The 22,015-nt window shown below is 37.8% G+C and overlaps 3 protein-coding genes across 4 annotated transcripts; 1 reads left to right on the forward strand and 2 right to left on the reverse strand.

The window, feature by feature from the left end:
- Positions 1-16: 16 nt before the first annotated feature.
- LOC106140573 (E3 ubiquitin-protein ligase MGRN1) lies at positions 17-13,949 on the reverse strand. 2 transcript variants are annotated; one of them, XM_013342184.2, is made up of 15 exons: positions 13,737-13,949; positions 13,441-13,559; positions 13,062-13,219; positions 12,361-12,471; positions 11,407-11,594; positions 10,653-10,807; positions 9,704-9,949; positions 8,979-9,101; positions 7,560-7,643; positions 6,977-7,087; positions 3,917-4,069; positions 3,089-3,218; positions 2,211-2,299; positions 1,406-1,478; positions 17-782 (listed from the first exon to the last, which is right to left on the reverse strand). In XM_013342184.2, exons 1-15 carry the CDS (start codon positions 13,822-13,824, stop codon positions 670-672), a joined length of 1,941 nt encoding a protein of 646 aa, XP_013197638.1. In that variant the 5' UTR covers positions 13,825-13,949; the 3' UTR covers positions 17-669. The 2 variants fall into 2 exon arrangements, 1 of the variants encoding a protein (XP_013197638.1); XR_001228793.2 differs by lacking the exon at positions 2,211-2,299 and having other exon boundaries at positions 715-782.
- Positions 13,950-14,186: 237 nt separating this feature from the next.
- LOC106140555 (large ribosomal subunit protein uL16) lies at positions 14,187-16,870 on the forward strand. Its single transcript, XM_013342159.2, has 5 exons — positions 14,187-14,309; positions 14,429-14,457; positions 14,539-14,844; positions 15,887-16,049; positions 16,673-16,870. Exons 2-5 carry the CDS (start codon positions 14,435-14,437, stop codon positions 16,838-16,840), a joined length of 660 nt encoding a protein of 219 aa, XP_013197613.1. The 5' UTR covers positions 14,187-14,309; positions 14,429-14,434; the 3' UTR covers positions 16,841-16,870.
- Positions 16,871-18,051: 1,181 nt separating this feature from the next.
- Positions 18,052-21,959, reverse strand: LOC106140554 (DNA polymerase eta). Its single transcript, XM_013342158.2, has 8 exons — positions 21,672-21,959; positions 21,460-21,594; positions 21,152-21,254; positions 20,854-21,070; positions 20,424-20,541; positions 20,092-20,232; positions 19,422-19,789; positions 18,052-19,313 (listed from the first exon to the last, which is right to left on the reverse strand). Exons 1-8 carry the CDS (start codon positions 21,803-21,805, stop codon positions 18,082-18,084), a joined length of 2,448 nt encoding a protein of 815 aa, XP_013197612.1. The 5' UTR covers positions 21,806-21,959; the 3' UTR covers positions 18,052-18,081.
- Positions 21,960-22,015: the final 56 nt, after the last annotated feature.

Genomic DNA, 22,015 nt, shown 5'->3' on the forward strand with positions numbered 1-22,015 from the left:
TTGCATATGCTCTGTTTGTACTGCTCAGAAACGTGGATTTTCTCTCAAGTCGTGAAAAGATAATTTTTACTTTATAACAAAATGTAGCCCAACCCAAAGTTTGACCAACACTCAAGTATGAAAAATAAAAACTAAGATTAAACCTCAACAGACCTAAACTTAATTCCGGTTATGAATTAAGAAGGCACAGAAATGCAATGACACAATTTGTTCACATATTCTGATTTTAAGTGTTCCAGGTTTCCATACTATCTTCATTCGTAACTGGTGTATAACGAACTCACGGTTTTAAGGTTAACACAAGATTTTGAAAGTACTTTTAAGCATTTTAAATTTAGAATCTTAAATTCATTAGCGCCTAAAGTCTTCATGGGTTAGGGTTGTCAGAATACAGAAAACTACCATTTACTTTTGGTCAATTGATATCCATCGATGGTTCTGGAATTTTTTCCGTTTCCGTTTTGACAACGGCGTTCACAATAAGCAACTAGCGTACCGCCGACTAAGCAAGCCTTGAATTTTTTTTAATAAAGGATGTTGATGTCAGTAGAAGTCTAATGGAGCAGCTCATGGCTCTAGAGAATTCCAATCGAGGTGACCTTTATCCAGCAGTTGAAAAATGAAGGCCAATGTAATAGTAGTGGTAATTAAAGGTCCTGTATGTATTGTTTAGCGTGCGGGCTCGGTGGCCAACGCGGGGGCGGTGAGCAGCTGGCGGGTGGACGATGTGGAACTGTACGAGTCGCCGGACGAACGCACGCTGGACTGAGATAGGGGGGTACCTGAAAAAATATATATATCATACTTAAGACAACGGCAGACATACGTGATTCCCTGTTCAATTAAAAAAACCAAATTGAAGTTGCTCTACAGTGACTACCTTTCTGATGCAAGAAAATGACACTTGCCTTGTTAAATAGCATCTCGGGCTAATAAAAAATAAACGCTATCTCTTTGTCCAACTAATTGAAAAAACCGTATCCAAGCGGTATATAACTGTTAACTTGATTAAACACAACTAGCTGTCATCCGCGCTTTCATCCGCCACAAAGTTTATTTCTTTTTTTAAGTTTTTCATAATCTTAGGTTTCTATCTTTTTACAGTTTTTACTAGCTTTTACCACACGAATTAAAAAAATACATGTTTATCGCAAATATGAAAGAGAACTATAGTTTTATATAAAAAAGTATATACCGTATGTCCTTCATCAGACACTTAATTATATGTACGCAAAATTTTAAGAAGATTGGTTCAACAGATAATTCTTGAAGAGGCAACAAACAAATAAACTTACTAACGCAATAAATCAAAGTGAAATAGTGAATATGATATTACTAGGTACTCTGTTAGAATTCAACTCGTAAAATATACCTTACAATCTTAGCAATAAGACACTCGACATACCGGGTAACGACGTCACGTGATGCGGCAAAGCCCACCGCTGTGGCGCGCACTCCACTACACTGTTAGCGGGCTCCTGCGAAAGAACCTAATTTTAATACTATTATCACCTCAACGGTAACGACCAAGCACCAAGGGAAAGATATAACGTGTTAACAATTTAATTATTATTTTTACTTAGTGCTTGTGTGCCCGTACCCTTAGGTAGTTTTTATGACGGACGGCACACAACACAAGATAACTGTTTCAATTCGCCGTAAAATCGGGGAGATGACAGTCTAATAAGGTATGCGTTTCAGCCCTTGGTCGTAAATTCAATAGGAGATACATTGAAAATAATATAAGATACTAATGAAACAGTTACATGAATGATTGCGCAAATTATATCAACGGAAGCAAGTAAACACACAAAATCAAATCCATTTCCTTACTTTTGTTTAATTACTAAATAATACTTTTTACTTTATTTACCTTTGGACAAAAAAACTATTAAATATATACAAATTCAATATAAAATGATTCACCATTTGTTGTCGTTAATTTTAGTCCCTAGTTATTCGGAATAACAGCATAGATACAATAAAAAGAAACACCAAGTTACTCTGAAACTAAAGTATCTACTTATTTTAACACTATTTTTAAAATTGAATATTGCTTACCAACAAATGGTAAAACTGTCATTCAAACAACACAAAGCCGAATCAAATAAAAAAAAACACACACACAGACAAAAAGACAAAGAATAACTCTGCACGAACAAAAATGGCGGATGATTTCAAGATGGCGGCGATGCGAACAGCTGACTTACGGCGGGCTTCGGCGACAGCAGCGTGGTGGCGGGCTCCTCCGGCGTGAAGTACTCGGAGTCCGACGCGGCCGGCGGGGACTCCGCCACGGCTGCCACCAAGCCACCATATAGCTATTATTTCTACTTTCTTCTTACCCCTAGCGTTAATTCCGATTACATTCTAACCTCTTTGGAGGTGAGACCAGCGTACGTCTTTGACAATGATCCTATATTGCGTCAATCAGTTACACCAAGCGACTTCCGTCTGACCTCCGCAACCTTTGCAGGAAAACCTAACCCGTACTAACTCATGGTGAAATCCGCACTTGATGAATGTACCTAATCCCTCAGTAATATTACTTCGCCTTTGACAACATCCGTAGGAAAATTTTGGAGTGGTCCTATTCCAAAAAAGCCGGGAACCACACGGCTATCATTTCTACTTTACCCAAAATAGCATATAGTATGCTCACAGCGTGGACAACATTACACATCTCTTATACAGCATATAAAAGCGATGATATTTCTCAGCAGAATACGCTTAAGGTTATACAATTTTATGGTTAGTCCTTGATAGAAGTGTAGCATATGTAAAGAAATCTGAATCTAGCAGGTGCATGTTTCCATACTCATGACAAATGAAGTTAATATAAGCGTCAAGCAAGAGATCCATTAACATGACTACGTATGAAGACTATTGAATGAATAATAACATTTACTGTATAAAACGGAGACTTCATTTATCAGTACTCTCATCTTCCTCCTGGCTTTAGACCCAGTTGCATCCTCACCACTATGGAGAAGGAACTTCTTTAAGGAAGTTTGCGATTGTTGTCAAAATTCAAATATAACATTTATGCAACCCTGGTTTACAACAACAAATGCGATAGCTTACTCACAGTTAGCGGTGACGTGTGGTTCTTCGGTGTCTGTGTCGTCGATGTGCGCGAGCGAAGGCGCGGACAGCCGCAGCGCTCCGTTGCCGGTCTTCTCGGACGGCGGGGTGGACACGACCTCGCATTTTGTCGGCTGAATACAATACATGTCACGTTTTAATACCGAAACAGATGTAAAAGTAACAATTGTACCTACCCTTCGTGGAAAGAGGCTTTTATGAATGTATTAGTTTTGCCCGCGACTTATCGTAAGTGCATCTATAATAATGTTCGTTTCGTGGAATAGTTATTTTGGGCATCATTGACGCCCTCAAGGATGAATAATTTTCCTCGTTTTTTTCGCAGTTTCCGTTATTACTCTGCTTCTTATAGTTGCAGCGTGATGTTATATAGCCTAAAGCCTTCCTCGATAAATGGTCTATTCAATACAAAAATAGTTTTTCAATTCGAACCAGAGTAGTTCCTGAGATCAACGCGTTCAAACAAACAAACTCTTCAGCTTTACAATATTAGTATAGATGTACATAGCAATGATCTAGGATCTAGGCTTATAAACTTGCAATTCTCCTTTTAGGCGATGGGCTAGCAACCCTTGTCGCTATTTGAATCACAATCGATCCTAAAGCCAAACAGCGTCGCCTATCATCAATGAGCCTTTACAAGACTGTTGGCTCTGTCTACCCCGCAAGGGATATAGACGTGATTATATGTATGTATGTAGCAATGATGTGGCCTATCATCAATGAGCCTTTACAAGACTGTTGGCTCCGTCTACCCCGCAAGGGATATAGACGTGATCATATGTATGTATGTATGTAGCAACAATCTCACAGTGTGCGTGAGCAGCGGCGACAGCCTCTCGGTGTCGCTGTCGGGCTCGGCGTCGTCGCGGCGCGGCTCCGAGCGCGCGGAGACAGACTCCAGCGAGCCCGAGGCTGAGCGGAGCGAGCGAGTCTCGCCAGGGTATTCCAGGCTAAGAGAAGACTGAAAAGTTTTTGAGGTACAGTCAATTTTCTAAAAAAATATATATTTGGAGCCGTGTGGTTCTAGGTACCAATAAAAAAAACAATAGGATCACTACATCTCGTTCCCATGGATGTTGTTAAAGGAGACTAAGCTATAGGCTTATAACCTTGGGATTCTTCTTTTAGGCGATGGGCTAGCAACCTGTCACTATTTGAATCTCAATTCTATCATTAAGCCAAACAGCTGAACGTGGCCTGTCAATCTTTTTAAAACTGTTGGCTCTGTCAACCCCGCAAGGGATATAAACGTGATTATATATATGTATGGAACCTTAAAAGGGAATATAGACGTGATTATATGTATGTATGGAGCCTTAAATAAAAAATAGTAACAAAACATTATCATCCTTCTGTCGTTAGTCCCGACTGGATCCTCACCACTCAGGACAGAAGCCCAGGGTGCGTCTTTGATCATGATCCTGGATTGAGTGAGTCAAGTTTTTACACGAAGCGACTCCCGTCTGACCTCCGCAACTTTTGCAAAGGAACCCATGTTGTTTTATAGTTAGTTACATCCAGTTGCTTCAAAGTGCAAATTCCTTAATAATGTTTTCCCTCACTGTCAGAACACCGGTTAGCAACATATACATATAACAATAACGATACTTTTAAAAATTCGGCAGAAAATTATCCATAATCATGTAAGCAATTAGAATAGAATATTTATTTGCTTTTGACTAGGGTGTAAAAAAAAAATGTGTAAAACAAAACATATTTCCTTCTGGTCAGCCATTTATTATAGTATGCAAATTATTATAAAATTACACATAAGTCTTAAGTCAAATTAATTAATTCTTAATAAAATGATGATAATTTTATGTCAATTTGTTACAATAAATGAAAAAAAAAAAACTTCATACTTGTCAATATTTGATTTCGATAAAATAAAATAGAATAGTAAATATATACGGGACAAATCACACAAATTGAGTTAGCCTCGAAGTAAATTCGAGACTTGTGTTACGAGATACTAACTCAACGATACTGTATTAATAAATAAATAATTATGAATAAATTAAATTTTTATCTAAAACTAGCGACCCGCCCGGCTTCGCACGGGTGCAAAATTATAAATGTTATCTATCTATCTTCTTCTATCTATACTTATAATAAATCTGTAGAGAGGTCAATTCTGTACATAGAATATATTTTCAAAATAACTATCAGGGGGTGATTAGTGATCGATACTGATGCCAAAAATGCAATCAGTAAAATTTTTGTCTGTCTGTCTGTCTGTCTGTATGTTCTTTATAGAAACAAAAACTACTTGATGGATTTGAACGAAACTTGGTACAGTTATTCTTCATACTCCTGAGCAGGTTATAGTATACTTTTCATTACGCTACAATCACTAGGAGCAGAGCAGTGAAAGGAAATGTTGGGAAAACGGGAGAAGTTACTTGATTTTTTAAGCTTCCGTCGCGTGTGCAGCCTTAATGGTCAAAGATACAGCAAAACCATGTATAACGGAAATATTCTACATGAAATTATTAAAAAAATATCCCAAGACAGCATAAGTCTATCTTTTATGGTTGACTCACAATAACACGTGTAATTCCTAATAGCTTAGCAGTTCGGAGATTTCTGATTATATTTCTTTACTCTGATGTTTATAATACCAATAACACTCACACTCATTCGTAATTCTTAAAAGTTAATATAAGTACCTATTCAATAAAAAAAGAATCATCGAAATCGGTATAGAAACACCAAACTTATACATGAAATGAAATACGCTAGCAAGCCATCGCGCGTAAATACTGAATTATGCTATAAGGATTATTTTTGCGTAACGGTTACCGCGCTCGACGCGGCTAGCGACGGCAGGGTAGAAAAGGGGCGGGAGGCGAGCGCAAGCTTCATGACCAAGGCAGCCAGGGGGAGACTTCACGCAGTTCTCTTCTCCAGCCTCCCCCTGAGGACGAAGCTCGGGATCTACCAAACGTACGTCAGATCCCGCCTCACGTACGCGGCCCCGGCGTGGTACGCATTCTGCTCTGAGACCAACAGGAGAAGACTCAGAGCCCAAGAGAACTTAAGTCTCAGAGCAGTCGTCGGAGCCCCGCGCTACGTGAGGAACTCGACGATCCTCAGGGACCTGAAGTGGGAGAACCTAGATATTCGAGAGGGCAGACGCGTCATCACACAGCCACCTGCGCGGCATCTCGCCGCTCCAGGCCCGCCCTCCGGGCCGTCGTGTGAAACTGCCCCTCGCTGCCTTGCGGCAGACGTTGTCGACCAGTGACAACGCCGCCGCCGATGGGAACTCCCAGTGTATGAAGTCGTGAACACCCATGCCGTCACGGCCGCCCCATCGACCTGCCTACAGTCGTAGGCAGCGATGATGCCATTGAAGAGGGCCAAAAGCCCTGACCAATCTACTTCGACTCCCCTAAGGGAGTATGGGAAGATTGCGTGGGATTTTGCGTGATGCGCGTACAAACATACAGACAGACAGACAAAAATTCTAAAAAAAATTGTTTTGGCTTCTATTGGCCCTAAAAAGACCCTTTATATTTTTTTTTCTTAAATATTTTCACAAGTTCAATGTTCAGTTACAGTTTTATTATATGTTTGGATAACGTCTAGCTGCAACTATTAGGAGCGAAGAAATAATAGAAAATGTGAAAAAAAATCGGGGAAGGAGCATCCTTGAGGGCTTCAATGATGCCCAAAATAACTATTCCATGCGGACGAAGTCGCAGGCACAGCTAGTTATACATAAAAACCTTGCCTCTTGAATCACTCTACCTGTTACAAAAAACCGCATCAAAATCCGTTGCGTAATTTTAAAGATTTAAGCATACAGAAAAACAGACTAAAATAGCGACTTTGTTTTATACTATGTAGTGATTTAATTTATTACCTTAGATTTGACGTCGTTGTGATGGTTATTCAAGAGCGGACTGCTTGCGGCGGCCTTCTCTTCGCACCGCTTCGCTTCTTCTTCACGCGCCAGCAACACGGACATGCGGAACTGCAAACATACACACATAAAGTCACGTCCATAGACGTAGAAAAAAAAACGGACAGAGTTTTACTATACGGCAAAATGAAGCAACAATGGTATGCCGGCCAACTGTATATATATATGTATATATACACGCCTCACGCGCACACTCTCACTAATAGTGTGACAGTCGGCCGCCATTACGTCGTAGATGCGTCATGCTGTCACTCACGTATGCGTACAATGCCGCCATTATGATGCTTGTAATATAATATTTTTTTTCTTTTTTATCAAAAAATACTTTATTATTATTAAAAAAAATAACATTGCATTGTTATTTTTTAATGTTTTTTTATGTACTACTAAGAATTTGTTATGTAAATTAATTTATTTATAAATACATAAATATTTATAAATATAAAGTATTTAAAAACAAACAAATTTCTAAAAACTAGTTAAAAAAAAATGTTGACCCTTGTAAAACAAAGTAATGTGTTACCTCCGGCGTGGGCGCAGCGTGCCGGAGCTTGCCGCTGCCGAGGCTGGTGGACTCCAGGTTGCTGCGGTTCAGGATCTCCGCCGCCTGGACACATTGCATAGGTAAATTGGAATGGAAAAGATCTGATAAAAAAAAATGGCCAAGTGTGAGTCGGATTCGCGGACGAACGGTACCATCATCATTTGTTAAGGTTCAGCTGTCTGTCATCAGACTATCTCATAAACCGAGAATGCTAAGATTTTCTCATTTTTTTAAGGTTTGTTTCTTTCTACCTGTTTATTAAAATCGACCTAAAAATTGCTTAAAATTACGTTGTTGTATGGGAACCCCTTTTAATAATAACTTTATTAGAATTAAATTATTTATTTTGAAAGATAACATACCAAATTCTATGAGTCTACCTGTAACCGTTATTAATATTGAACAAAATTCTGAAGACATCATTGTCACGTCTTGTTGTTATAATCGGTTTCAAAAAAGAAACAAATACAAAATGGCGTTATGTACTTGCAGTGACAGATCGTAGCGTTAGCAAAAAATGTGTTTGTTTAGTTAAAATATTTTTGTTAAAAATATAAAAAAAAATGTACATTGAATATATATTTACCTAAAAACAGAAGTAGAATACGAATTTAAAAAACCTCTGTCGGAATTACATAATTACGACGCGAAACAATTTTTTTTGCTTGCAGTACCGCCGTATATGAGTAAAGATGGCAATAGATTCGTTTCTTTATTGAAAATCAAGATCAATATTCTCAGAAAATAAGCCTTCGCAGGCAAATATTCGCGTCATTTAACATTTTAATAAAAAGTTCTATCTAATATACCTATTGGTATTCGTCAAATAACTACAAGCTAGAAGGTATAGAACGAAATGCTCCTCAAACTAACACACGTGTGGTTCCCGGCAGTGCCGTGTGGTTCCCGGCACCAATACAAAAAAGAATAGGACCACTCCAACTCTTTCCCATGAATGTCGTAAAAGGCGACTAAGGGATAGGCTTATAAACTTGGGATTCTACTTTTAGGCAATGGGCTAGCAACCTATAACTATTTGAGTCTCAATTCTATCTTAAAGCCAAACAGCTGAACGTGGCCTATCAGTATTTTCAAGACTGTTGGCTTTGTCTACCTCGCAAGGGATATAGACGTAATTATATGTATGTAACTGACACCCTATCCAACAGGGTGCTTGTACTTGGGCCAAACAAATCGGCAGACCACTGTCAATCAAAGATGCACCAGCTCCTGAAGGTGTTCCAGTGTAAGCTATACCTGCTGAAGTAAGTGTTCCAGGGTAAGCTATACCAGCTGCTGCAAGTGTTCCAGTGTAAGCTATACCAGCTGATGCATGTGTTCCAGTGCAAGCTACACCAGCTGCTGCATGTGTTCCAGTGCAAGCTATAATAGCTTTACCTGTTCAGCGGTGTCGGTGTCGGGGCTGGCCATGGCGGGGCGCGGCGCGGGCGAGCCGGGCCCGTTGAGCGCCTCCAGCAGCGACACCGGCTCGTAGCCCGCCGGGATGTTCTCCATGCTGCCCTGCGGACGCGGTGCAATCGTACGGTGTGTCAAACGTCGCGGGTAACACGAATGAGAGATGATTAATGACAATCGTATTGAGTAATTTATTTGACACTTATTAAGTGATATGAAGTGTGCCATAATAATAAATAAAAATTTTGAATTTGAACAATCGCGAATCATCAAATAACCGCTAGAGGATAGCGGGCTACGGTAAATGCTAACAGTCCAAAGGGGCCGTGGCGCGTGCGCACTCTTTTATAGGCCCCCCAGTCACAAATATCACCTTCTTAGCATTAACCCTGGTAAGTATTCTGATGCAAAGCTAATATCCTGAAGCAAATCTTGTTAGTAATACCATCAAATAGGAGAGCGCTGTCAGTGTATTCGGTGGATTTTTTTTACACAAGTGACTGCCGTCCGTAACGCCAGGGCATTACTATCTCCTAGACGCGGATTGACAGCAATATATGATAGAATATATGGGGCAGTTGTCGGTATAGTACCGCAAAGAGTCTGCGCACGAGTTGCACAAACAAAGATAGCGGCACCACAAGATGATATAATACGGTATTCGTTGAACAAACGGTAATACTTTTTTAACTCTTTTATTTACTCACATCGGGCGGACTAGCGGCGGGCATCAGCGCGGGCGCAGTACTAACTCTCTGCAGGGCTCTGATTTGCAGCAAGGCGCGGAACGGAGCCCTACATATCGGACAGTTGTTGGCCTGGTACCGCAGAGAGTCTGCGCAGGAGTTGCACAAACAAAGATGGCGGCACGGCAGGATGAGAGTGTCGCGCACGTCGCACATGCAGATCACGCATTCCGAGCCACCGTCCTCGGTTTCTTCGTCGGAGGTCGCCTATCAATGTTAAAATAGGTCAAATTTTACAATGATACATACATACATACATACAATCACGCCTCTTTCCCGAAGGGGTAGGCAGAGACTACCTCTTTCCACTTGCCACGATCTCTGCATATTTCCTTCGCTTCATCCACATTCATAACTCTCTTCATGCAAGCTCGGCGGTTTCGGGTACTTTTGACCTGACCCTTTACCAGGACGTCCTTAATTTGATCAAGATACGTTAGTCTAGGATTTTAGACATAGATTCAAGATAAGACTGTGAGGTGATTTTAAGATGCCGTGTGGTTCCCGGCACAAAAGAATAGGACAACTTCATCTCTTTCCTATGAATGTCGTATAAGACGACTAAGTTAGTTAGAAGGACAACAAAAACTTGGGATTCTTCTTGCAGGCGATGGGCAAGCGACCTGTCATTATTTAAATCTCAATTCCATTAGGTATATAGCCAATCAGCTGAATGTGGCTTTAAGGTTTTTTCAAGACTGTTGGCTCTGTCTACCCCGCAAGGGATATAGATTAGAACAGAATAGAAGAGAAAAATTATTTACATAAGCGATTTAAATTCAAAACCTATATCAAAGTGCTGAACTTACTACCTCTTTTATCTAAAGGTACATTTCCAGAAAATGCAATTTTGGTAAGCCGTAAAAATGATTAAAATCACTTAAAACATCAAGCTCAAATATTAGCTCACCTTGGTATCCAAGTTCTTGTTCTCAATGCCGTATATTTCTTGTAGGAGGTAGCACAGGCCGTCCACAAACAATTTCTGTTTAAGCGCCTTCAACACGTACGTTCCGTCTGAGTGCTTCTCAACGATGGCTATGGTTGTGTGGGACTGTCTTATCTCTGTAATTTTCAGATACCAACGTATTAAATTCTGGATGGACGTTGCAAAAGACGACATGTGAAGTGGCAAGCGAGCGAAGAGCGGGAAAGTATCGAGTATCTTTAATTTTATTGATAGCCTCTGTGGCGCAGGGTAATACGCGTGTCTGTGACATCGGAGGTCCCGGGTTCGAATACTGGCCAGGGCATGATGAGAAAATAACTTTTTCTAATTGGCCTGGGTCTTGGATGTTTATCTACATACATATTTACACATAAGTATTTATTATAAAATATAGTAAATAAATATAAAATATATTAGTATCTCGTAACACAAGTCTCGAACTTACTTCGAGGCTAACTCAATCAGTGTAATTTGTCCCGTATATATATATTATATATGTCCCGTATATATCTTTTCTTTTTTTAATTGGTTAAACATTTCGCCTAATGAAAATGGAAGCTGTATGGTCTACGACTTAGATTTAAAAGATCTATACTTGTAACTTGATGTCCGTCGAAAATGCTAGACAATATTAAATTTAAGTTACATATGTGACGTCATTAAGTGTTACCGTGTATGGAATATTTAAAAATAAATCTATTCTAATCACACTCACCGTCCTGTCCCTCGTCGACTACACAGTAGACGGCGATGGGGATGATCTCCCTGTCAGCATTGTACACCAGGTCCTCTTCGGGGTGGCGGGACGGGTCGAACACGTGGCTGATCTGGCAGAACTGCTGGTTGGCGCCCTTTTTGTAGTGGTACGTTTGCGACGTCATGGCCGGGTCGCGTGGGTAGTAGCTATATTTCAAAAAAAAAAAATATCATGGGTCTATAAAATTAACATACAGTATAAGTTCAAATTTTTAATACTGGTTTTTTTTTTATTTGACATTTTTTATGGAGCTATAAAACAATTAAAAATTTGAATTTAGTCTATTATTACACAATTAGATATTATGATAGAAAAAAATTGGTATTAAATTTTTGTAGCACTTGATGGCTAAGAAATAAATCAATGTTACTTTGTAAACTTGGATATTTGCGGAGACCTTTACAATATTTAAATTAAATCCACTACCTGTCAGTACAAATATTATACAAATGCGTGAAAGTGATTTTTGTAACATGTTTCGAAACGTCCAAGTGAAAATAAAGGTACATATTATATTGCCGGTACTTGCGCTTTAATATCTGCAGTATTTATAAATAGTAATTGCATGAAATATATTAATACATATAAAACGTGAAATAGATATTTTGGGCATCATTGGAGCCCTAAAGGATGAATAATTTTCCCCGTTTGTTTTTTTCACATTTTCCATTATTTCTTCACTCCTTATAGTTGCAGCGTGATGTTATATAGCCTTCCTCGATAAATGGTCTATTCAACACAAAAATAATTTTTCAATTCAAACCAGTAGTTCCTGAGATTAGCACGTTCAAACAAACTCTTCAGCTTTATAATATTAGTATAGATGTAACACCCAATTTTATACCGCATTTATAGCAAATAAAGCAACATTTCAAACTGATGGTAGGTATATGATTCAAGACTGCTACTTACACAACTCCAGCCGGTGTGACCTCCTCAGTGCAGAAGTAGAATATTGTGATAGCGCAGCGAGCATCGCAGTCAAACGTAAACTCTATGTTGTAGTAGGTACCTTTTCCATTACTGGAAAAATGGATTTGTTAATTGGATAGGGTAGGTTTCTACGTATGGCGATAAAAAATTTAGAATGCCTCAATTTTTTTATGTAAATTCAGTTAAGAGTTTTTTTTTATGTAAATTCAGTTATTTTCATGCCCTGCACATACATATAATCTCGTTTATATCCTTTGCAGGGTAGACAGAGCCAACAGTCTTAACAAGACTGATAGGCCATGTTCAGCTGTTTGCTTAATAATAGAATTGAGATTCAAATAGTAACAAGTTGTTAGCCTGTCGTGTAAAAGAAAAATTCCAAGTTTATAAGCCCATCCCTTACTCGCCTTTTACGACATCTACGGGAAAGAGATGACGTGGTCCTATTCTTTTTTCTATTGGTGCCAGTAACCACACAGCTATGCATGTCCTATCTTTAGCTATTTTGAGAACATAACATTTAAAAATAGAATGAAATTGTTGTAATAACTCACTCTTATTTATTGATTCATCCTTATTAGAGAAACAAACACTCATATGAATGTTAAATTAGGTATTTAAGAAATGACTTCATGAAATCAAATCGTAAACCATCAAGAACTTTTATCTCTTTAACTAACCTGTCCACAGATTTCAATACACCATCACCAATATTATTCTCAGCTAGTTTAGCCACGGGATCAGGACAGCGAACAAACCTCAATGACTCTTTTCTGATGTTTACAAGACTCTTTAGAGTTTTTGTTGGCTCATTTGATTGTGGTGGGGGGTATGGGAACTGAAAGGGAATGAGAAAAATAAAATTTATTTGTAAAATGTAATTTTTCTTAAATATATAAAAGTAAAAAACCTTTCAATATTGAAAATTTATAGTAATTTACATCAAAAGTGTTCTTTATGCATAAGAAAAATATTGTTTTTGACTTAATTTACATTTGTGGGTAGATAAACATTTTATCTTCTAAACCATTACCATATCATAACTTGTAACATACTCACAGGTGTAGGCCTACTGCCAAGAAAGTTAAGGTCAGCATTTTCTCCAAACAAATATGCTTCGGGCTGAGGAGTATCAAATCTTTCGCCTCCCATTATGAAGTGGCTCCCAAAGTAGTTTCCTAAAGATAGTTGACTTCTTTGTTAGTACTATATATGAAGTTCAGTAGAAAATGCCTTCATATGGGCATGATACACACATATATATATATATATATATATATATATATATATATTATATTATATAGTAAGTGAAGTATAATGGTGATAGACAAAATATCCACAAAAAGTTAACTTACCTGATCTTGGTGGGTACTTATATGCATGATTCGAGACCACATCAGCCTCCTCAACTCCCGCATTCTGTCTACTAGTTAAAGCACCCATAGTGATTCTCTAACTTTATACCAAAAACAAATTTTTATAAGAACAAGTTCATTGCTTTTTATCTGGAATAGAAAATAATGAAATTGATTTTGTCGAAGAAACCTTCTACTCTATTGTGTTTTGACAACGACCAAGAAAGAATAAACTGATTGACATTGACAGCGCGTTGACGCTGACAGCAATGAAATGACAGTGTCAGTGTTGACAGCAGTCCTTAGAGTGTCGACTTGCTGAAATATAAGCAATAATAGAAAGAAAAATCGAAAAAGGGAAAAATAATGAGAAAGCTTTTTAGCTTTGAAGACGGCTCACGATAGGACTTGTTGGTTTGTTTCAATGATTTTTTTTGTCTTTCACATCCATGTCCGCTGAGATTTCATTCTGAAGTGTGTAAATAGGCCTTAATGTTGGCAACATTTACCTAAAAGTCAAAAAGCTGTCAACGTCAAGTTTCTAAATTCTCTTCTTTGGTGCCACTTGTGAAGGTGCGTGTTTTTCCTTATTAAATCTATTAAAATCTCATAGATTGTTTTAAATTTTACTGTGATAAATTGAAAACGTTGTTTAAGTTCAATATTGGAATAATTTAATTTGTTTATTTCAGGTCACAATGGGGCGCCGGCCAGCTAGGTGGTAAGTTTACAATCAATTTGTCGGATTTTAGGGGTCATTTATATCCAATTTTATACCTTATGTTATCTCGTATAATTTCAGTTACCGGTACTGTAAAAACAAACCGTACCCAAAATCGCGGTTCTGTCGCGGTGTGCCCGACCCAAAGATCCGCATCTTTGACTTGGGAAAGAAGAAGGCCACAGTAGATGACTTCCCACTGTGCGTGCACTTGGTGTCCGATGAGTACGAACAGCTAAGCTCTGAGGCGCTCGAGGCGGGCCGTATTTGCTGCAACAAATACCTCGTTAAGAACTGTGGCAAGGACCAGTTTCACATCCGCATAAGATTGCATCCATTCCATGTCATCCGCATCAATAAAATGTTATCGTGTGCTGGAGCTGATAGGTGAGTCAATTAAAACTTTCTAATGTGCTTAATAAATAATAAATTAATTAACATTTTTAAGAGTTTGTTACTTTTGAAAGCTGAGGTACAGTCATGACTCAGTCCTCAGTAAGAGCTCTTTTGTGGCCTTGATTGATAAGTTATAAACTTTTTCTTATCTTGATTTTCGAAAGATTCAACGAAATTTTCAATCTTCATGCATGTAGTTATATATGTAGCAATATCCAATACCTGTTGTCAGTTTTAGAATTTTGCAGTAATATTGCACAACATTACAGTAACAGTAATCTAGAAGAAACCTACACATTTAAGTAATTGTTCTTGTTGATCTTCAAATATGACTCTTTGATATATCAGTGATTAATTATAAATCTATACTTATATTATAAAGCTGGAAGGTTTGTTTGTTTGTTTGAACGCGCTAATCTCAGGAACTACTGGTTCGAATTGAAAAATTATTTTTGTGTCGAATGGACCATTTATTGAAGAAGGCTTTAGCTATATAATATCACGCTGCAACTATTAGGAGCGAAGGAATTATGGAAAATGTGAAAAAAAAAACGGGGAGAATTATTCATCCTTGACAGATTCAATGATTCTCAAAATAACTGTTCCACGTGGACGAAGTTGCGGGCACAGCTAGTAAATAATAAATGACAATGAAAATGCTAATGCTAACCGCACTCATGATCCATAATCATAACAATTGCAACAAAAATAGAATAGTTGAAATCATTCTGCCCCCTAATTCACAAAATTGACAAGGTATATTTCTTAACTACCTTCTCTCTCTATCTTTAAGTCAAGAGTTAAAGAAAGATAGAAGATAGCAATTGGTTTCCAGCACTTAAAACTAGGACCTTTCCATAACTTTCCCATGGATGTCGTAAACTTGGGGGGTTTACAACATCAATGGGAAAATTCCTCTGGTAGGCGATGGTCAGCAGCTTGCCACTATTAGAATCTTAAGTTTGAGTCTGGCTGGGCAAAAAAAGAAATTACAATAAATATTTGTAACACAATTATCATTTATCAATTTCAGGCTCCAGACCGGGATGCGCGGTGCTTTCGGCAAGCCGCAAGGCACCGTAGCGCGCGTGCACATCGGGCAGCCCATCATGTCCGTGCGCTCCAGTGACCGCTGGAAGGCGCAGGTCATCGAGGCTCTGCGTCGTGCCAAGTTCAAGTTCCCTGGTCGCCAGAAGGTATCCAAATCTTTTCTTTCTCATTTAAGATTCTCATTTAATCCTGGACCCTTTGATTTGACATGAGAAAGCTTTGGCAACTTGGCTTCAGGAAAAACAACACATCTGTGGCAGGAATATGATGAAAAACATTGCATATCATCAAACGCTGTGATCTCTACCTTGTTGAGTGTCTATTGTTCAGAGATACAAGTATTACTTAGTTCAGACAGCAGTCTTTCACAATCTTACACTGATTGTTACTCAATATTAATCAATATGAAACCTGAAAACTATTCACAAGTATATTTTTAAGATTGTGGAGAAAAGTAATGCAATGGTTGATTTTTGGTTGTAGATGCAAATTTTTAAAGTCCATAACACTAAAACTCTTCAATAAAAAAGTATGTATATAAATTTGACATCACCAAATACAACAAAAAGTAGATTTCCTTCCTGCTGGACAAATATTTTAATAGGACCAATAATTTCTAGATTTAGTAGCCATAGTCCACACTGTTTACTCAATCCAGGAGTCATTGGACGATGATGGTTAGTCATTAATCCACACTTTGTTCTGCCATTTCTGTGGGAGGTTTCTAAAACATGTTTCTCTTTGCCTAATCCTAAATTTGATTCCCCAGATCTACGTTTCCAAGAAGTGGGGCTTCACGAAGTACGACCGCGACGAGTTCGAGCGCCTCCGCGACGAAGGCCGCCTCGCCAACGACGGGTGCAACGTGAAGTACCGCCCTGAGCACGGCCCGCTCGACGCCTGGCGCAAAGTGCAGTACGAGATCCACAATGTATAGACGTTTTACAATTATATACTGTGAAATTTATTTGCTGTTTTATTTTATTCTATTCTAAGATTAATTAATATTGTAAAGTTGACGTTGTTGAAGAAAATGCTGCAGTGCAGTTTGTTACCGCTTCTGCACTGACGCCTTGGAAGCGGCAGTAAACTTAGTTTTTAAGTAATTTATTTGACGTCAACCAATGTTGTTAAACCATACGTTTTGACAATTATTAAGCGATATTAGTATCCTATAATAATGAATAAAAAATTTGAATTGGAATATCCTTTTCGTGATTTAGTTACCTGAAGAGTTGAGGTTCTGGGTGAAAATGGATCTATTGATTGAGGAAAGGCTACCCCTTGTAACTGAATTTCATCTTTCGTTGCCATTATAGGTACTAGTGATAAATAATGCAGGTTAACGCGCACGTTACGTGTCGAAAATAAGTTCCGTGTGATTCCTAGAAATTTAGGATCACTATTTCCCATGATATAAAAGACGAAGAAAATGGTGTGTCGTGCTAACAATAAACAATTGCCATGTTTCGTAAACAATCAAATATGCATAACAAACATTCGAGGCCATCATAAGGATCTTGTTCGTACTACCGCCGCAAAAAGGGGTCTCGCTCTCTGCCATTCTACACTCAACATTGTATCTTTGTCATTATCTCTCCTTCCAGACAGATCGGTAATTTTTACATCTTTCCACTAGTCACCATCTCCATGACTTAGGTAGGTACCTCTAAAGTATACCCCTTATTATGAATCTCTCAGAATTACCTTTTCGCTGAAAGACAACTTCCAAGAAAAGAAAAGGGTCCAGATAGCCGAAAGGCAATTCAGCTACATCCTAGCTTACCAGTGCGTAATATATGTCTTATCTTTGCGTATTCCCAGTTGCACCCTCCGCCACAAAGCTTCGGTGCCCAGGGTCCACTTTCCAATGCTTTTCCCTCCACTGTACGATTAGGGGCGTCTTCAGCTTAGACCATTGCAACGCCCGCATTGCTCTTTATCAGTACTCTGAAACGTGGTCACATACTAGAGGACTGTTAATGTGGTACAGAGAACGATTTACCCTTAAAGCTGACGTGCTTGAAAACTACCCATTACTTTTTGTAGCATTAGTCTGACTGATGTGATTAACGGTGTTTTATATATTTTGAAGTCTAAAACTATTACAATAAAATCATTACATAATTATGTTGAAGTATAAATATATATTTTTAAATGATTTCATAATAAATTTCATCAAGATTTAAAAAACGAGTCAATAGATTTACACGATGGCATTTTATTCTTTTTCCTAGGCGACGCTGGGGATTTCTTTTTTCTCTTCACGCTATTGCTTGTAAAATGACCCGGTGTGGATTTCATATTCAAACTCCTACTCAACCTTTGGGCTTCATGGAAATCCATATGTTCACTGAATTTTTCGACTGAAACTTTTTTGCCACATTCCGCACATGTTTCCGTGGGCACTGTGTTATCAATTTTGACAAGAAATCCAGCGATAGACGAAGTAGTGTCATGTTTCAACTTCTCGACAGGTTTCTTTGTACTGGTTGCCTCAGATTTTTCTACAGATCTTTTAGAATTACCTATCTCATTTTTAACCACTGTTTTTCTTTCTTTTATTTCATTTCGAACCTGTTGTCTTTCTTCTTCTCTTAGTCTGAGTGCCAAATGATAATCAGAGTGAGTTTCAAACATGTCTATAGTTAAAATTTTCTTACAATCTGGACACTCAAAGGTTTCTAAACAATTATTGCTGTTACCTCTAATATTATCTAGACTTTTTCCTCGCGAATTATTGTCTGCATTATGTGGTTCACGTGCTTCCTCCAATTGATCAGATGTGTCTTCATTTATAGCATTAGAAGTTTTTAATAGTTCTCTCATACTGCTAACGCGCGCTACACCTTCTGGGTCTTCTTCAAACAAGGCTATACTTTTATTGATTTCATTGTTTATTGTGGAACTAGAATAATCGGAATCGTTGCTGTTCTCGCCACAGTTAACAACTTCGCAAGTAGGAGTTGTTGGAGGTTTTATTTTACTTTTATCAATATCTTCCTTACTTTTAAGGCCATTGTTTAAAAATTTGGCAAAAAACGATTCCTGCTTGTCCAATGTAGACGCAAGAACAGATTCATTTTTAACAGCTTCTGTGCTATCGTCATTTCTTTTTGGTATCACTAATTCATTTTTAGCTGGTTTGGTATCGGCGTGAAAGAACTTCTGAAATATATAATCTTTTCCATTGCACAATTTCTTGGACTTACTATTATCTGCAAGTGTTTTTTTACTGTCTCCTTTATCGCTGGTTATATTTTTCTTCTCTGTCATGTCTTTAGATGCTCCAGCACCAAAGTAATCATTAATCTTTTTTATTTTTTTGCTTTCGGAATTATCTTCAAACTTTCCTACACTTATCCCCAAGAATTTAATGGTAGATTTTAGTTTTCTATTAGGCTCACCATCTGAAAAAGTAAATATAATGGCGTTTTCAAATCTTGCTGGGCTGATATAATTTCTATCAACTGTATATAATTTCTATCAACCTGCTATTAAGTAATAAAATAGATTACCTTTCAACTTAACTCCTTCCATACTATCCATGACCAAATCCAAGGCTTTGCTGCAGAAAAGTTCTCCACACAGTTCATCGTCAACTGCGAAGTTATAGGACCTTGAACTTCCTGAGTCCCTGCCGTCAGGCAACTGCGTGGTGAAACTGACGACCATCTGACGTGGAGTCCTGTTGTTTTCTAGTGCATCCTTCTCTAACCTATCTTCTATCTCATCCCCCAAGTCACGGAGCCACTTCTTCAAGCCATCAAGATCTGTTAAAGCAGATTTGCCTCGCAGTTGCTTACAGCATCCAATGCTTTTCGCGTTAAATCTAGCTTGGACTGGCTCTAAGTCGACGCCGCGCGCTATGTTGTAGAGCCACGTTCTGGGATTGTGAAAACATATTAGTATGTGGGTTTTATGTAGTAAAATTAATTATTATACAGAGTAGAAGCTATTCATGTGACTTGCTATAGCCATTTCTAAGACGATCGGCATCAACTGAGTTAGCATGGACGCTTCGTGAATTACTTTACACAGTCCAAAGAATATATACTACAATAAAAATATTACATTTAAAATAAAGGATGGTGTGGAAATAGAAACAGCCAACTTAAAAAAATAAACAATCATAAAAGTGGGATCCAGAAGATGTATCAATTCTAAGAAGAAAAATAAGTGCCTTACCCATTTTTTTCATCAAATTTCGTTTGTAACTGTTTCTCTGTAAAATTTTGTAGCTCTGACATTTTACTGATTTTCAGAGTTTCGCAGACCGTGTCTCCAAATTTTCCGCCCAAATGCTTTACCTTCTTAAGTGACAGAGTCCTGTTAGTGAAGTTAAAGATATATAATTTTCATTGCATGTAGTAACAATAATCAAGATTTTTTGTTATAACACTCATATATCACAAAGAAATTTGAGAAAAACATGTAAACTTATGCACTATGCACAAAAAATGTGATAAAAAAATTGAAATCAAATTTAAAAGTAAAACGATTTTATAAAAAAAAATTACCTATATAAAATGTTAATGGAGTGTTTAGGTAAAATTGTCTGTTTGTTTGGCTTGTTCATTCCACAGACCAGCTTGGCCAGGATTTTGTTATGTGCGATGCCTGCTGAACATGTGTAACCTGTAACATTTATATAAATAAATAAGTAATACGATACTGGCAAATTATACATACATATAATCACGTCTACCTCCCTTGCTGGGTAGATAGAACCAAGTCTTGAAAAGACTAAAAGGCCACGTTCAGCTGTTAGCTTAGTGGTAGAATTTATGTTAAAAAAGTGGCATGTTACTAGCCCATCGCTAGAAGAAGAATCCCAAGTTTACGTTTAAGTTTAATACCTACAGAACAGTTTATTATAAGGAAATATAATTTTTCTAAGAAACAATTTATATAAAGAAGGTGGGATTATGTAGAAGCTTAAAGATTCACCTGTTTCTTCAAATACAGCAGCTCTTATTTCACTGACAATCACCGCGCCCACTAGAAGTCTTTTAGCATGCTCATAATCAAACTCTATGGAGTCAGCGCCACAGTTATGAACATCCTGGATAAACTCTGCCAAACTGTCATAACCCAGAGCATATGCATTAGGTAACATGTCTGTATTCACCAAGTTAGTGTTAAGTGTCTTCAGTCTTTCTTCAACCTGAAAATTGTTATGTTAAATTTATATTAAGAAATTCAACGCCAAAGGGGTTAATGCTTTGTCCGTTTAAAAAATACTGACAGGTCTGGTGATGTCTAAATAAGCTTCATCAATAGAAGCCCTCTCCAAAAGGGCAGTGAACTTTTGCAAAACTTTGGCCACTTCTATTCCTGCATCTCTGTACCTGCCAAAGATCAACAGTTTTTCTTAATATTAATTAAATAAATAAACAATATTTTAAATGGACTTTAATTAATAATATAATAAATGAACACAAACAGTTCATTAAGTCGTGTGTTTTCGGGCAGAGTTGAATAAGACCACTGCATGTAGTTCTGTATATGTCAAAAAAATTAAAAACCTTGGTTTTTATCTTTTCGAAAACTAACTTTGAAATATCTGCTTTACCCCTCAGGCAGGGCACAGATGGCAATTGGATTTCAGGGCATTTCTCCTTGGCTTCGTCTCCTCGCATGTGCCTGCTCACTCCCATTGCCCGGGCTACATAGTTCACAGCTATTATACTGAAAAATAGATAGCAATTTAAAGGTTATGTTCTAGTAAAATATAGAATTAATCATATTCCGCCATGAGTGATTACCCTCCTCCTTTCCAAGGGTTGTATTGGACGACAGCTATAGGTTTACCACGCAAATCTAGATTAAGTTTCTCTTCAACTTGACAATAAAAACAATCCATATCTATAAGAACGACAACACGATTTTCTTGTTCCATTGTGAGCGCATGGTTTAATTCACCACTTTTGTAGGTGTAACATGGAACTTCACAAATCCATTACTTATAACAATTTTTTTGAAAATAAATAAAATTTCATTGAAACACGAAATAAAGGCGGGAACAAAAGTTTTTGCAATCAGCTGCTGCTGCTGAGGATTTGAAACTGTCAATGTCATCTCTACCTCCGTTGTTGTCAATAATAAGTAT

Source organism: Amyelois transitella, chromosome 5 (genome assembly GCF_032362555.1).
Source record: "Amyelois transitella isolate CPQ chromosome 5, ilAmyTran1.1, whole genome shotgun sequence".
In the NCBI taxonomy this organism is placed as follows: domain Eukaryota; kingdom Metazoa; phylum Arthropoda; class Insecta; order Lepidoptera; family Pyralidae; genus Amyelois; species Amyelois transitella.

Excerpts from the sequence above, each read along its gene's own strand:
- LOC106140573 (XM_013342184.2), bottom strand. The coding sequence starts at position 13,824 with ATGGGTGCTTTAACTAGTAGACAGAATGCGGGAGTTGAGGAGGCTGAT. Across the intron at positions 11,595-12,360 it reads GTCACACCGGCTGGAGTTGT|CTACTACCCACGCGACCCGG; the intron begins GTAAGTAGCAGT and ends TTTGAAATATAG. Across the intron at positions 2,300-3,088 it reads ACCACACGTCACCGCTAACT|CCGTGGCGGAGTCCCCGCCG; the intron begins GTGAGTAAGCTA and ends GCTTGGTGGCAG.
- LOC106140555 (XM_013342159.2), top strand. The coding sequence starts at position 14,435 with ATGGGGCGCCGGCCAGCTAGGTG. Across the intron at positions 14,845-15,886 it reads TCGTGTGCTGGAGCTGATAG|GCTCCAGACCGGGATGCGCG; the intron begins GTGAGTCAATTA and ends TATCAATTTCAG. Across the intron at positions 16,050-16,672 it reads AGTTCCCTGGTCGCCAGAAG|ATCTACGTTTCCAAGAAGTG; the intron begins GTATCCAAATCT and ends TTGATTCCCCAG.
- LOC106140554 (XM_013342158.2), bottom strand. The coding sequence starts at position 21,805 with ATGGAACAAGAAAATCGTGTTGTCGTTCTTATAGATATGGATTGTTTT. Across the intron at positions 21,071-21,151 it reads ATTTAGACATCACCAGACCT|GTTGAAGAAAGACTGAAGAC; the intron begins GTCAGTATTTTT and ends AACAATTTTCAG. Across the intron at positions 19,790-20,091 it reads AAATTTGATGAAAAAAATGG|AACGTGGCTCTACAACATAG; the intron begins GTAAGGCACTTA and ends TCACAATCCCAG.